The 15,282-nt window shown below is 35.4% G+C and overlaps 1 protein-coding gene and 1 long non-coding RNA gene across 2 annotated transcripts in view; one reads left to right on the top strand and one right to left on the bottom strand.

The window, feature by feature from the left end:
• The window catches only part of LOC140321837 (uncharacterized), a 2,821-nt gene extending 519 nt beyond the window's left edge, over positions 1 to 2,302 (top strand). The window contains exons 2-4 of the long non-coding RNA XR_011919016.1: positions 228 to 317; positions 401 to 583; positions 1,213 to 2,302. This is a non-coding gene — a long non-coding RNA (uncharacterized lncRNA). The remainder of the gene's footprint in view (positions 1 to 227; positions 318 to 400; positions 584 to 1,212) is intronic.
• Positions 2,303 to 8,152: 5,850 nt separating this feature from the next.
• Positions 8,153 to 15,282, bottom strand: part of TFDP1 (transcription factor Dp-1) — a gene marked incomplete in the record, with an annotated part of 25,103 nt that continues 17,973 nt past the window's right edge. The window contains 5 exon segments of the mRNA XM_072412579.1: positions 8,153 to 9,300; positions 10,628 to 10,709; positions 11,336 to 11,502; positions 12,059 to 12,210; positions 15,197 to 15,265. Coding sequence (XP_072268680.1) covers positions 9,156 to 9,300; positions 10,628 to 10,709; positions 11,336 to 11,502; positions 12,059 to 12,210; positions 15,197 to 15,265 — 615 coding nt within the window.

Below are 15,282 nucleotides of genomic sequence, written 5' to 3'. Positions count from 1 at the left end.
TTATGTTCTCTAGACTGGAGGAAAGAAGTTAACAGAACACACAAACAGAAAGGCACAAAATAAAATTAGGATTAATTAGTTAAATCAATAAAAATGTTTTGGGTATACATATATGTAAAGTGTATGTGGGCACTGGAGGTCTTGTCATGTATTTTGTTAAAATTAAATTATATAACACAACTTGTGTTTATACATAAATTAATCCTATGTATGCTTTTAAAACACAGACAAAAGAAGACACCTGGGAGGTAAAATATTTCCCAGAGGATGCATCGTTTAACTTGCAGTACTTCCCATACTATGGAATGAAAGCTCAGGTATCACCTTTCCCAGCTACATTTACACCACAAGTTTCACTGGCTTGTCAGATTTACTAAGGCAATGTATGCTTCTTTTTCAGCCAAACTATACCAATCCATTGGTGGCAGTAAAGTTGGTGAACGTTCCACACAATAAGTTGGTTGAAGTCGTATGTACAGTTCATGCCGATGGAATTACTACCGATAATGTTCATGATCCATACGAGGGAAAAGTGACATTCAAACTTAATATAAAAAGTTAAAGCGCCCTTCGAGACTGGAAGGTATGATTACAGTGGCAGTGTTTCATGAAATACGTCATAAGAAAAGTACACTAATCAGAGTCAAACTCAAATATAACTGTTTGCTGATCATGACTCTGAGAAGATAGGACAAGGTGACAAGTTAATTATCAGTATATTCATGGTATAATCAGGCTGTACTGAAAACATTTAAGAAAACCTGTATTGACAGATATATGTAAGCTGCAACTGCAGACTTGTACTTCTGTAAAGGTCAGTTTCGTGGATGTCATACTAATCCTAAATTATTGACCTAGAACAAGTTTGCAAGTCAATAGTTCTGACTTATTGTGCTGCATGTTTGCTCTAGATAACTTACAATGTATTGAAGCCAAGCAATTAGACTTTTCAGATCAGTAATTGTAATTGCAGATTCCCTCATTACTTATTTTTATTCAGTTTTTAACTTTATTCAGTTTAAACACAAAAGAGATTTGATAGATCTATCTGTAAATAGCAAATCCGTTTGGTATAGTTTAAGCATGAAAGCATACAACAGATCAGTAGTTCACAAGAATAAGTTATTTTTGTTCTCCAATTAGATTCCTTCTGAAAGCTGTCTAAAGTACCACACCAGAACTAATAAATATGTATTCTCCTTTTTTCTGCAGATTTATCCTCCAGAGGAAGAGTCATTATTATGTTCTTTGTGCTCTGGTTTTGCCGGTGACATAAGATGGTGTCATTAAATAGTATACATGTTCACTTAACAGCTTAGGAGAAAAGAACCATGTTGATATAAATAATTTTTCTAGACATGCACTGATATATATGAATATATAAATAATTGATATTCAAATTTTCATTGGCAGTTAAATCAAACTACAATCTTTTCCTGGACTGGATTTATGTTAACAGAATAAGTCAACGCTAAATAAGAAAAATGGCAATGTGCATAGTTACCCATAACAAATAGTTACAAAATAATTCCTGATTGGCTTTTGTGATATTTTTTCGTTACTCCATTTTTTTTTTATAAATCAGCCCCAGCATGCTTAATGCATTTTTATTTATTACAGTTCATGCTTGCTATTAGAGGTAGATTATTTTAGCCAATTGTGAGTTTTTCTATACAAATTAATTAAGAGTCCTTGTACACACCAATACTGACACAGCTCTTTATTATTAAATCAGATTAGATAAAATACAATAATTTTCTATTTTGATATTAGTTTTAACTATGTGCATTTATTTAGCAATAGGATGCCACAAGTTAATTTAGTCTAATATATAATATGTAGAACAACCCATATTAGGTACAACAAAGAAACAAATGTCAGCCTAAAAAAGACAGTTATATATTTGATATGTTTGTGTTATTGTTTAAAATGATACTCTACTAATCCTATTTAGGGAGGAGACCAGTGCTGATCTCTGCCGCACTTCCAGGTCAAGAAAAACTTTGAATTACTTTTTGGTTCAGTTTTACAGCTTCCCAGGTCATACTCCCTATCCAAAGGGGAGGTAATAATGCCACATCATTGACTAGTGAGCTACATAGTGGCAGATGATTGACAAGGGGTTTTTAGCCGGCCTGGATATGCATTGTTGCAAAAGTGTATCAATCACTGAATTACAAATTATTCAACCATTTGCTTAATGTACACTTTCAACTAGAAACTATGCTAATATAATGTTGTGCAAATAATAAAGAAAACTCTATATAACTGAAATAAAAGAATACCTTGCATATTGTTAAAAGATTTAAAACCACTGGTCTTTTTGTTTGCTCATTTGGTGGAAAAAGCATAATTTATAAGAACAAATCTATATATTCAGGGTTGTGTGTTAAACATGTATTTTGCAGTGTAACCAAATATTTTTTCATAAAAAAGCCTTGTTTTATTTAGGGCTAGTATTCATTGCTCCCTGCACAGACTCCTGTGCCAGATGCAAAGCAGCCACGTAACATAACCATATCCCCTCCATGTTTCACAGTAGGTATGGTATACTTTTTATTGAAAGCTTTGCGTTTTCTTCTGAATACATACAGCTTATATGACGTGCCAATTGTATCTGATCCATCCAAAGAACAGATATTATGCATTTGGTGTCATTAAATGTAGGGAGATTGGGTTAGGGTTCATGGAACTGTAGCCTAACAATATTTGCACTGGAGATGATCTTGTAGCCTTTGCCTTTAAGATGCTTGTCTATCAATTTGTTGAGAGCTCTCTAATTACTCTGACCTAAGTTCAGTGTGGGATACATGATGATACCAAACAGCAGAGTGATTATTTTTCCCTATTTAAATAAGCTGAATAACTGATATCACACACAGCTGCAGTTGTGCAAAGATAATAAAAAAAAAAAAAAAAAAAAAAAAAAACACTTTGAAGAAAAATCACTCTATTCTAATTATTTATCTAATCTAAAAAAGGGATATCAACAAATGTGTTCAGGCAGTTTTACAATATCTTTATATAGTAGGCATTACTATCTGTCTTTTCACACTTCACGGTTGACTGACCTCCAGAGCCTGCAGATGTTAACCAATCAAAGCCCCTAAATTGATAATGATAGTGCGCAATACAACCTTAAAATGAATTCATGCAGCAACAGTGCAGAACAAGGTATGGCCAGTCAGTCCTCGGGAAAAATGAAAGGCCATAGGTCAACAGGCAATTCTCAAAGAAAAAGAAGTCTTTTTCACATCTCACCTAAGCTCAACAGCACATTAAAAAACAGCTCAATCAAGAATTTTAGAGCATGTGCTGATTGTAACCTGTAGACTGCTAGGTCTGATGATCCGAGCTATGATAATATTAACTCACAACTACACAAATGTTTCTAATAATTTTGTTTGCAGTAAAATCATCCTAGCATTCATGTTCACCTCATTATGAATTTCAATAATCTACAAACTTCTAACTCACTACTTAAATCTAACACATCACACAGAACAGAAATCCTATTATGCCCAGTGTAACAGCTGCTCACATAATTATTTTGTAGCATTTATCTTGGATGCACAATGTGCCATAGAAGTATATCTTTTATCAATCAGTATCTGAAGAGTAACCTTTTATCATAAGTGTCATTTCATAATTTAAAAGGTTACATTTACCCTAACAGTTCAGAACCATGAGAAACAGAAGTTATTCTTGGAATTACTGAGGCAAAGAGAATTCACAAATTTCAGTGACTCTTAGCAGTGCAACAGCGCAGTGAAAACTTCAAAATCTGACTGGTTCCAATGGACCACTCCTTTTTGCCTTCCTTAACCTGGATTGTGGACCAGCATAAATGTTAGTGTTCAGGTTTACATTAACTGAGGTGAAGAGAATAAATTGTTCATTTATGAAAAGGTATGTTTGTAGTGGGACAGACAATGCTTCATTTAAGCATTAAGTCATCGGCAAGTCAACTATTTTTATTAGTCCTACACTTGTTTAGATGTCAGAAACGAACACAGTTTTACTAGAATGTATTTTTCATATCACCTCTTACCATTGAATAGTGCAATATTGTACTAGTAACAGTGTTATAGTAAACCTACATGCAGATGTGTGTCCCATTTAATAAGTCAGTAAGAGGTAACACCTGAGTTGAGCTCAGCAGGCAGGTCAGTGATCTCCAAGAAGATACACGTGCACAGTTCAGTAAGTAGAAGGTGATATTATCCACCACATGGAATTAGGCAGCTTTAGGCCATAGCCGTAGGATATTCTAGTTTGGAGTCTCTTCTGCATAAAAACTAGCTCCAAATAACAAGGATATGCAATCATTAAATAATTCAATGAATTCAAGGAAAATAAAAAAACAATGTACTGAATTGTGGATAAACTAATGATTTAATATTGTTTTTAGCAAAGCAAAGATTGTGTTCAGTATTCCTTTATGCTTTACGGTCTTTAGTTGTAGAACTGGGAATTAGAGTATTTAACATGAAATTAAATGATGTTGGTGTACACCATAGATCAGGTTACGTAGCCTGCTGTAAAGGAGGGGGGGGGGGAGTTCACCTCACTGCGAAAGCGTGAGATTGCCATCTCTTTCCCTTTTTAGAAAAAAATACACCTTCTGCACATGGCCAAGATTAGGGATGCACTTTTTTTTTCTTTTAAAAAAAGGTGTTGCACTTAAAGCGTAACTAACAATGGCCCTGGTCTTTGCTTTGATCTGGTCCTGCGTCGTCCTGGAATTCCTCTTCGTCCCCGCTGCTGAGGAAGCACCGGGCACTGGCATCTTCGATCTTCGTTCTTCGACACCCGATCACCCCCTGCGCAGCCAGTTGCAAGATCAGGTAATGTAGCAGCTGTAAAAAAAAAAAAAAAAATAGACGATCCCACTGCGCATGTGTGAGGTCGACATCTCTTTGCCCTAGGGGAAATGCCCCTTCTGTGCATGTCCATAATCTCAGGCATGTGCAGAAGCCAGAGCTTCCCGGGATGTGTGACGTAAGTATCCCAGGAGGTTCTACGCTCCTCTTTTGTCTTGATCACCCAAAAAAAAAAAACATTTTTACCTTACATAGAAGGGTTGTCGATGCTTTTGGGTTGGTACGCTTTAAAAAAAAATTACATTTTTGCTTTACATATGTTGTTCAGCAGGTTTTCCTATGCATAGCTCTTCATACATTCTATCCAGTAATCTTTTAAATGCGTTGTTCTAGTGAGAATTTATATGAGGAATTGTTAAGAGTCCTGTGTAATAGGTCTGATGATTTTTTTGTTTAATTTGATGCTAAACTTTGTAGTAAGAAAATAATGATCTGAACATTTGACTTCAGGTCTTGCTTTAGCAGTTTGCATAAAACTCTCATCTCTGTCAATATGTAATTAATTCAACTGCAGTACCCAGTGTTTGACACAGTTCATATACAAAGTTTTCTTATGTTTGAAGAGGTTTTTTGCAACTACCAATTACCTTGACACAAGTCTTTCACTGGTTTTGTTTTACCAAGGGTAAACTTGACTCTTCAACATGTTGCCTGAAGGCTTTAGCATTCCAATCATCTATATGGTATGCAAAATTTTCCCTGGGTGTAATATCCAGAAGATGCTACAGATTCTCATAAAAATGTGAAATGTCCTTTCTCTCTATCTGTTGGAGCACAAACTTGGAGCACTGTTGTTCTCTAGACACAAGTGCCTGCTTTGTCCATTTCCTTTACAATTACAAAATTTTCCTTAAAAAAAATTGTTTGTACTTTACTTTAAAAGAGGGGAAGAGATAATCACCATCTATAAATATATAAAATAATTTTCTTTTCTTCCTTGAAAAGGAGCGATCTAGAGATCAGATTACATTACACTTGGTCTTTGAGACTATACCTTTTAATACAATAAAGTATTTTGAACTGTTGAATGGCATTACTCACTGTTGGAATAGAATCATTCCATCTTACATGTGACCAAGGATTAACATTAAAATTTTTTTTTTATTGGTGATAACCCCTTTACCAATTTCTCTTTCAAGTTTCTTATTCACAAAAGATGATATGGTGGTCTAACGTAAAATGACCAGTTTTAATCCAAGTTAATCAATTTTCAACATTGTTTAGCCAAGTTGGTCATGTTATCTGACAGTCCTTTAATCACATCACGTTTACCTCATTTCAAAGGCTAGGTACACACGTGCAATTGTTCTTGTCCGATAATCAGCTCAGGGACGATTTCAGAACAGAATCTTGCGTGTGTACAGCGCTTGCCGTTTATTGTCCGAATGAGCGTCCTGGTAGATCCAAGGGCGATAAACGATCTTAATGAAAGTGAAGGGGGAGAGGGCAGCGATGTGCCACTCCGTCGTTCCCACCCTCACCTCTCCAGAGCAGAACGGCGCTGTATGTACAGCACTCATTCGTGCATTCTGCAGTCTTAGTCATTGGAAAGGATCGTGAAAGATCGTTTCCAATGACAATGACTGCACGTGTGTAAAAAGCCATAGGTTTCAATAGTAAATACAACTATCAAATTTTCCTTTCAATCTATCAGAGAACCTGAGCTGTTGATTGTCCACTCAACTTTTATCAATCCAACCAATTATTTTAGCTCTTATAAAAACTAACACATGCCCTCAATGCAGTAGCTTGTTGGATACCTTCAGACTTGAGAGGTTCATCTTCTGCTCCTAGGATTTTCTTGGCAAAAATACTAGAGTGGGCTGCTAGTTCTTTCTTCGATAAATCATATTCTCCGATCTCTCTGCTATGATGATACGGTTATATGATAAACATGCCCTTTCAGCACAAAAATATGTGGCAACTATTTAAATGGTCCTGCAAATAGATACTTTTAAAATATTGTACTAAGAATTTGAAAATTGTTCTCATCTATTGTCCTAAATAATGCATTGAAACTGTTGAATATTTTTTCATATATATCCAAAATATCTCTCTAAATTTATTGTCTGGAAGACTATCATGGCAAATGATTTAAATGTAGTAAAGCCAGATTGCCCTCAGTAATAACAAATTAAAATTGGTATCTCCAAGGACTAACCACCAAATGTTAACATAGGTTCCACCACTATTTACACAGAAGTATATGATGGCATTCCACATCACCTCTATGCAGTGAAGAGCTATTAATGGCTTCCCAAAGGGCTGCATGGGAGAGTGAAGCTAACAACGTACAACTGATGGCTTTTTGAGATTTTAAATCCAACTGAACTTATGTAATATTTGGATGCTGTTCCAACTCTATGTAAGATTCTTTTCGCAACAGTAGATTGTCCAGATCACCTGCAATAGTTTTTTTGGAGTATAAACTCCCTTGGTGCTTTAGGCAGCTAAAAATCATCCCATGCCACTCCATGTGCTGCATTGTCTCAGGCCAGGTTTCCTAAACGTGACAACAGTGGCCCATGCCTGCTTAATCTGTTTGAAAAGTCCCTTGCGTAAACTTTTTAATGATCACAGAAACAAATAAAAAAAGGACACGGACACCCTGCACAACCACCAACAAATATACTCTACATATATCAGATAAAAATAGCCACTGAACCAGAACTTGTGACTGTAATGCTTTCCACAGCTAACAAAAAAACCTTCACAGATTAGCTTACCCAATTCTATTTCCAACCCAGCAAAACTCAACAAAGTAAACCACATATGTTATTAGATTGTATCTTTCAATACATACGACAATATCTCCCAATGATCAATAGGAATGGGACTGGATGACATGCATATTATCTATGACAAATATTAAAATGTATAGCAATAGAATATGCTATGTTTACAACACAAATTGAGTTTTTCTTCAACCATATTGTCTTGTTCAGATGCATCAATGCCTAAACCATTTACATACTGCAGATTTGTTTCAGTGTGGTATCACATGTGTGAAGGTCTAAACTCAAATGACCTCTGCTGAAAAGGAAAGATAAACCCAACCAAACTCAGAGCCTATTTAACATAAACCACAATACCAAAAGCCTAGGCCTTCAGTTATGTGGCACTGTACCAATAAAAGCATTGTAGATCAATGTTCAATGACTGACGAAAACATGAAGAATTGATAATAGTAAAGGCTTGCTATTCGCTACATATAAATTTGTAAACTTGACATTAGGGGAAAAAAAATAAGAATTGCATTAGAGAACACCTTTGTAATGCCCATGCATGTTTTTTATTAATAAAACTAACAGTGCCAAGTTAAACAAATCATTTATAGGTCTCTGTATAGGTATTAAAATTACATAAGTGTATGCACTTTCCAATAAAAAGAATATTGTATTCAGTAGGCAGCTGACAGCATTTGTGCAGTTTATTACCTTGTGAATAAGTTTCTTAAACTACAGCTTGCCTTAAAAATTTCATAGAAAATATGACTGCTAAAAACGATTCACAAATCTGAAGAAAAAAATAAAAAGAAAACTGTTAAAACTCTATAATTTCAACATTATAATAGATTACAAGGAGTTTAGGAAACAAATACAAAACATTTGCTTCAGAACACATGTAAATGATAATTATGTAAACTATATAATAAAAAAAATAATCAAAGTTTACCTGGAAGAATTCAGGCAAAATACTATAAGCAATATTTATATTTATATACTGTATATAGCAACTTTCAAGACATTTCACAGAGCTGCATTAGCATTGCAGAGGGAAAAAAAAAAAATAAAAAAAAAATAAAAAAAAAAACTTTGCTAGAAAATATATTTAGTTTCCCCAAAATATACAACAGAAATCATACAAACTGCAATAGTTCAGCTAATGAACTTTAGTTCATTTCAGGAAGGAAAAACAGTTCTTTGGATGTTGCATGATTTCTCAAAACCATACTTAATCCTACATTATGTCCAAATAAAATCCAATATGATAAGCCTATTGTATTTTGCTTTTATGCATAGCATTTTATTTTTAATCCATGGATCAAACATCATTAGGAAGTGTAGCAAAATAATGGAAAAAAAATGTGTGAGAACAAATAGGGACCCAGTGAATAAAATATTATTTTAAACCTGCACAGAAAAAAAATGTTTTGTTGTAACCAATTGCTTCAACTTTGTTTCCGTAGCCGTGATCTTAACCAGGGATGGAAAAATTGACACAAAGCAAGTTCCTGAATTTATTTTATAACTAAATACACTGTGTATTCCATTAGTCATCATCATCGTTTTCATTAAAGTCATCTTCATCATCGTCATCTTCCTCCCCAACATAAGATACAGGTGTTTCCACCCTGGAGCTGCTGTACTGTGAGCCATTGGAGCTGGTTGCCTGTATTCCATCTGCTGTCAAATCACTGCAACAAAAAATTATACCAAAAAGAATCTGTTTTAAAGAAAATGCCCCAAAATACAATATTATTGCAGATCCCTCTCCAGCAGACCACATATCTCTTCATGTTCCATTCAAACCCTCATAGCATGCAATTAATGCTCTCGTAAACATAATGCCACTAAGACCTGGACACAGGACCTAATCTCATGTAGGGATTGGATTCTAGATTGACTAGCATAATTGTGCTACTAAAAGCCACCATTCCCCACCTCAAGAAACTGATCTAAAGATACATGGAAAACAAGAGCAGGATATTTGCAGATCACCCACTGATACAATCATCCAAACTGCAATAATGCAGAAATCAATGTGCGATTTGTGCTGCAACAAATCCACTGGCACTTGGATTGCAGCATTTTTATTTTAGTTGTCAATATAGTACCAAATGTGCATGTGAACATTCTTCTGCTAGAGACCAGTATTGTTCTTATGCAGAGGTTTCTGCCATTTCAGTACAATATTTATATAGGGACATATCTGCATGTATGGTGAAGTAGTATTCGTTTCCAAATAAGGCTTCACAGAAGAGTTTGATCAAGGCTTCAGTACTGAATTAAGAGGGAAAGTAAAAAAAAAAACAAAAACACGAGAATCTGTAAAAGCCAGATCTAAAAAAAGATCTCTTCAAATTCAGGGACCTACTTTTAGGACAGGTAACATTAGGAGATGACACCAAACACTAAAGCATGACAGTGACAGGAAAATACTGGTAACACATTCAAAGCACAGAGGTATTATATATTCTAGTATTATACGCACTCAATATTACAGGGAGGAATTGAAGCAGGAAAACTTTTCTAGTGGGGATATGGGTGCAGCCATAGCAGAGAAATTTGTCTGCTGAGAAGGGCAAAACCTTAAAAAAGACCCAGGAAGCTGGATACACCAAGTAGCATAAAAACCAATAGGTGAAAATTTGATGTTGTAATGAGCAGCAAAACAATCTTCAGCATTTTAAACACAGGCAAAATCTAGTGCCGATTCTAGGCACAAGTTTATACAATACTTGCAAGCATATACACATTCGTTTTAATTGGGCTACCTTTGAGGACTTTGAGCATTGGGAACCTCCTGGTATTTAATAGAAAATGCAAAAACTTTATTGATCAAAAACAATGTGCATGGCAGCACAATGTTGTGGGTTAAATTAGTCCTAAGGCATTCTAAGCGAAATGAATTGTGCACGACTGAAAGAGAATGTAGTCTCACCTAATGGTAAATATAGCTATATCAACAAAATGTGTTTTTATTACAAATGCTTAGAAAATGAATGTCAGGAAAGAAGTTACCTGGTCGAAAATCTTCGTCCATTTGAAACTGAGCCTGTTGTGGAGGAGACATACACACTACTAATTGATCCCTGAGCCATTTCTATTTAGAGGAGGAAAAAAAAAACAAAAAAAACATTGCTTTGTGTATACTGTTCATACATGCTATATACCTAATGCAAAGAATTATAAAAATGTATTAATCCTGTTGTGTGTGTTCGCCACCTACAACAGATTTGTGTGCTAGCATACCATTTAATTACAATTTTAAAATATCACAGCATTTGCTGTATGGGAATAGCTTGCCATATACTTCGTATTTTGCATTTTTAATTTCAGCAGTTTGATTTAAAGGATTGCCTTCAAAATTCAACTCAATCACTGATTAGTAAATATATGTAACACTTTTCACAGTTTCAATAAACACACTGGCAACAAATATTACTTTATATTTGACTGAAACGTAACCAAAATATATAGTTATAGAAAGAGTGAACACCCTTAATAAAGAGATCTTGAAACAAGCAAGCAATTAACCAATTAGCATTTTTCACATGTATGTTGCCCCAAATACTAAACTAAACTTCTGTAACTGTCTCTTTTATTTAGAGAACACAGCTCATTTATAAGGGGGGAACTTTGTACAGTAGAAAGCACACAAAATTAGTACAATTTGTGTGTGTGTGTGTGGGGGGGGGGGGGGTGGGGGGCGGGGGCTGAACCACTAACCTGTCACATACGGTTCCAAAGCCTTTGGCACCAAGCTTCGTGCCAACTTTAGATCTTCGGCTGAACAGTTGCCAGTTTCAAGTCCACAAGCCATGCCCATTCGTTTTAGTACTTCTATGTCATCATGTATTTCAAAAGTGTTGTCAAAATTAAAAAGATACTCAAATCTGGGGGGGAAAAATTAGAATATTGGCCTTGTATAAATATACTATATATATATTTTTTTTTTGAGAATACTAATCAATATATGTATTAAAAGGCAGCCAAGCCCCTGAAATAAAGATACACAGAAAACCTTCACACATATGATTATACTAATTTATGAATTGTAAATGGACTATAGGAATCCAAATCAGGACACTATTCTGCCTCAATGGTCTACTTTCTAGTTCAATGTATGTAAAACAGTCAAAATTGGGATGTTTGTATTTAGAAAATCTTATGAATACTCTCCACTGAAATTAGCCTCAACAGGAAAAGGAATTTTCCCCTTTTTTTATATATATCTGAAAACAGTGTATCCAGTCAACCTTAAATTGGTGAAACTGGAAGCAAAAAAACCTTCAAAGGAACTTCCAGGTATGACCAACAGTTTGTGAATCACACTGTAAATGGACTTGACTCATCAGAATACTAGAATCTTTAGATGTACTTTAGGAGATCGAAATGCTACAAAAGCTCTGCCTTGGGGGGACCTCTAAATGGATGAAAACCTTTACTTACTTGTCATTAGAAATGCTACAATCAATCACAGTCTTTTTGCTGGTGTTCACAATAATAAATGGTAAATGTATAACTGAATTGGGTGTAGGCGAACGATTTGTTTGCTGTTCTGTTTGGCGATTTCTTTGAACTAGATTTTTGAAGGCAATTTGCTGGAACAAAAACAGTAAAATATACAATTAAGGCAATAGTAGAGCATTAAACTGTGTTAGCACCTATAAATGTGAAAAACTAAAGGTATACCTTTTTATTGGTCAACATAGGTAAAGTTCTTAGCCTTGTCAAAATTATATTACACATTTGGAGTAAGTAAGAAGCAGTTTTTACTGCTATGCAATGACCACAATGACCAGATTTCCATCAGACAGGAAGCCAAGGAAAATCTACAATAGTTCTCCTAAGATAGTCTATCTACTCCTGTCTTTAACCTCCCTAGCAGTAACCCCGAGTGTAAAAAAAAAAAAAAAAAAAAACAAGTTGATGAAAGCGGTAACACTGAGTAACACTCGGGGTAGGTAAACCTATGGAAGGTTAGTAAATAAAGCCTTACCTGTTCCGCCGGCGTCCCGCGTTGACCATCACTGCGATCCATCTTCTCTTCTTGCTCCGGCGTCTTCTGCACACGATGCAGAAGACGGCGTCTTCTGCACATGATTTTGTGTTTCAAACTTTATTATACTCATACTATAATAATATACTGTAAAATAAAATTTCATGAAAAACAATGTACCACTTTTGGACATAAATCCAGGCAGAAATGTACCGCTAGGGAGGTTAATAAATCAGGCCCATTGTAAAGTAACATAGGCTTCAGCTTGTATAGGAGCAAAATGTACAGCAAGCATCGACAAAAGCCTTTACGCTAAGCTTTATTGAATCACCATTAGCCAGTGAATCAAAACACAAAAGCCTGTTAACACAGACCCATATCCAGCTGCCAAAATTTAAAACTATTCGGAGGTTAATGAGCTTGATGCCTATTACAGTCAGAACTCCCATTTAAAGAGGAACTAAACCCAAAATAAAAAAAAACACTTACCTGTAATCCCGCAGATCCATCGGAAAGGTTTCTTAATTTGTGGCCTGCCTCTGTCTTTGACCCAATGCCTTCATCTTCTTTCTTCGAGGTTCTTCTTACATCACCTGATCTCAAACTGCGCAGGCACGAGATCGGGTGACATAATGGGGAAATAGATTGCCAATCTCACTGCGCATGAGTGAGATCGGCAATTTTTTTTCACATTAAAGAAAGGGTTTTGCGCTTAAAAAAAAATACAATTGCTAATTTATTCAAAAGGGTTGTCTAACCTTTTATGTAAAGTAAAAATTTTGCGTTTTAGATCTGTTTAAAATCTCCATATTGGAACCTTTTTTTTTCTTTAGATGCTTCAACAGATTTAAAGATTACCATCAGAAAGCCCACTGTTTTGGCTCAACATTTTAAAGACTCATGCTTTCCAAGCACATCAGATTTCTATGTCAGGTATATATGAAAGTGGTGGGAAAATTGACTCCAAATAAATTGTACATCAATCTTTAAAACCTGCAACCAACTCACAGACTAGTAAAGTACTCAATACTAAAAATCTTACATTTGGGGTAGAATACATTGTTGAAATATTAAAATCCCTTTTTTACTTTGTCCCCCCAATGCCCAATGGGATATTACCCCCCTTATAATTGCCCTATGGACTAACCCCAGCAGGACAGATTGAACATTTCTGGTGACTTAATTGGCAAAAACAATTTAACAATTCCTGATTTTAGGTAACAACTAGGACTCTCTCTCACTTTGTATTTTCAGCATTAAAATTATTGAAAGAGAAAAAAACAAAACAAAAAGTCTTGCTAATGTGAGGGACAACCTCACCCACAAAATGACATCAGGTCTCATGCTAAGGTTCTGATGGTCCACTGGAATGTGTTTTTGGAGATCGAACAAAAGTAGTATTACTGAGTAGACAATAGGAACACATAGCAGGCAGGAAAGGTATCCATCATTTTAGGATACTATTAGGAGGGGGTTATCTTGAGCTGGCTGCAGGTTTTGACATAGCTAGTGCACCAGCCTTCTGGAGGTGACAGGATACCCCAATAATATCAGATTCCTGAGCACCTAATAAAGTAATTTAGGTCTAGGCTTGAGGTATTGACTGAGCTAGATGTCAAGCAAATCCCCGGTGTTTAAAAAAGCTTATGAGGGAATCTAGAATGACAGCCATTGCTGACCAACTAAAAACTCAAGTGGACCAGTTGCTAAGGCACTATCTTAATCTGGCTACAGTTCATGCAAATTCATAACGTTAGAAGAGCTCTTCCAACAGAATTTTAAACATTTTTGTCACAGTTTCAGGTAACAAATTAAAAAGGTTTACAAACATTGCATAAATGGGTAGAAAGGGTAAATGCATACATGCCTTAATTCTTTACTGGTTATGTAATTCTAAACAGCAGGACATAAAACAAAAATGCATGTGATAATTTGCTTGTGCACCACGAGAATGTTCTTATTTGGCAGGGTCATTGCTAGTATCAGACACGAGCTCTGGTTGGTGCATGAGGTGAACAGAAATGGGTCTAAACAAGATAACTGAATTTTGTTAGAAACTGCGGTTATCCTTTAACACTTTGCTGTATGATCCCTATTCCAGACAGCCCTAAACTGCCCTCTGTTCTGTATAATTCCGATAACATTCCACTTCAATCTGCATGCTCCGATACACACTTAAATTTATTTACTGCATCATTGTATACAATGCATACCCCTTTTCCTCACCTTGTATGCTGCAATGTACATTGCCTAATTCAAACCACCTTACTCTAAATGCTATGTCCTATATTTCTTATTCCTCATCTCCTAACCCTGTAAATTTCCTATTCCACACCTTCAGCCCCGCTGTACATTCCTTATCCTTCAAGCTGCACTGTACATTGCCTTTTCCACATGGCCTGTATGTTCCCCTACTTCATACCCTGCTGTATGTATCTCTTACCTTACCGATTATTCTGTAAGCTGCACTAAAAAAAAACAAAAGCTTTTATCACAAAGCTTACTTCAGAATTTTGAAAGCAAAAAAATGTAATATGTAGCAGTTTTTTTTTTTTTTTTAATTATTTGATCATGGATACCAAAATTACCTGTAAAATAAGTTCCTGTAGCTGAGACTGTTTTTGCTTTATTCGCTCAAGCCTCCTTTGTCGTTCAACCTTTTATAATATATATA

The sequence above is a fragment of the Pyxicephalus adspersus genome, chromosome 1, assembly GCF_032062135.1.
Source record: "Pyxicephalus adspersus chromosome 1, UCB_Pads_2.0, whole genome shotgun sequence".
Classification (NCBI taxonomy): domain Eukaryota; kingdom Metazoa; phylum Chordata; class Amphibia; order Anura; family Pyxicephalidae; genus Pyxicephalus; species Pyxicephalus adspersus.
The sequence above is the reverse complement of the archived record's forward strand: the minus strand, read 5'-3'. Positions and strand labels throughout refer to the sequence as shown.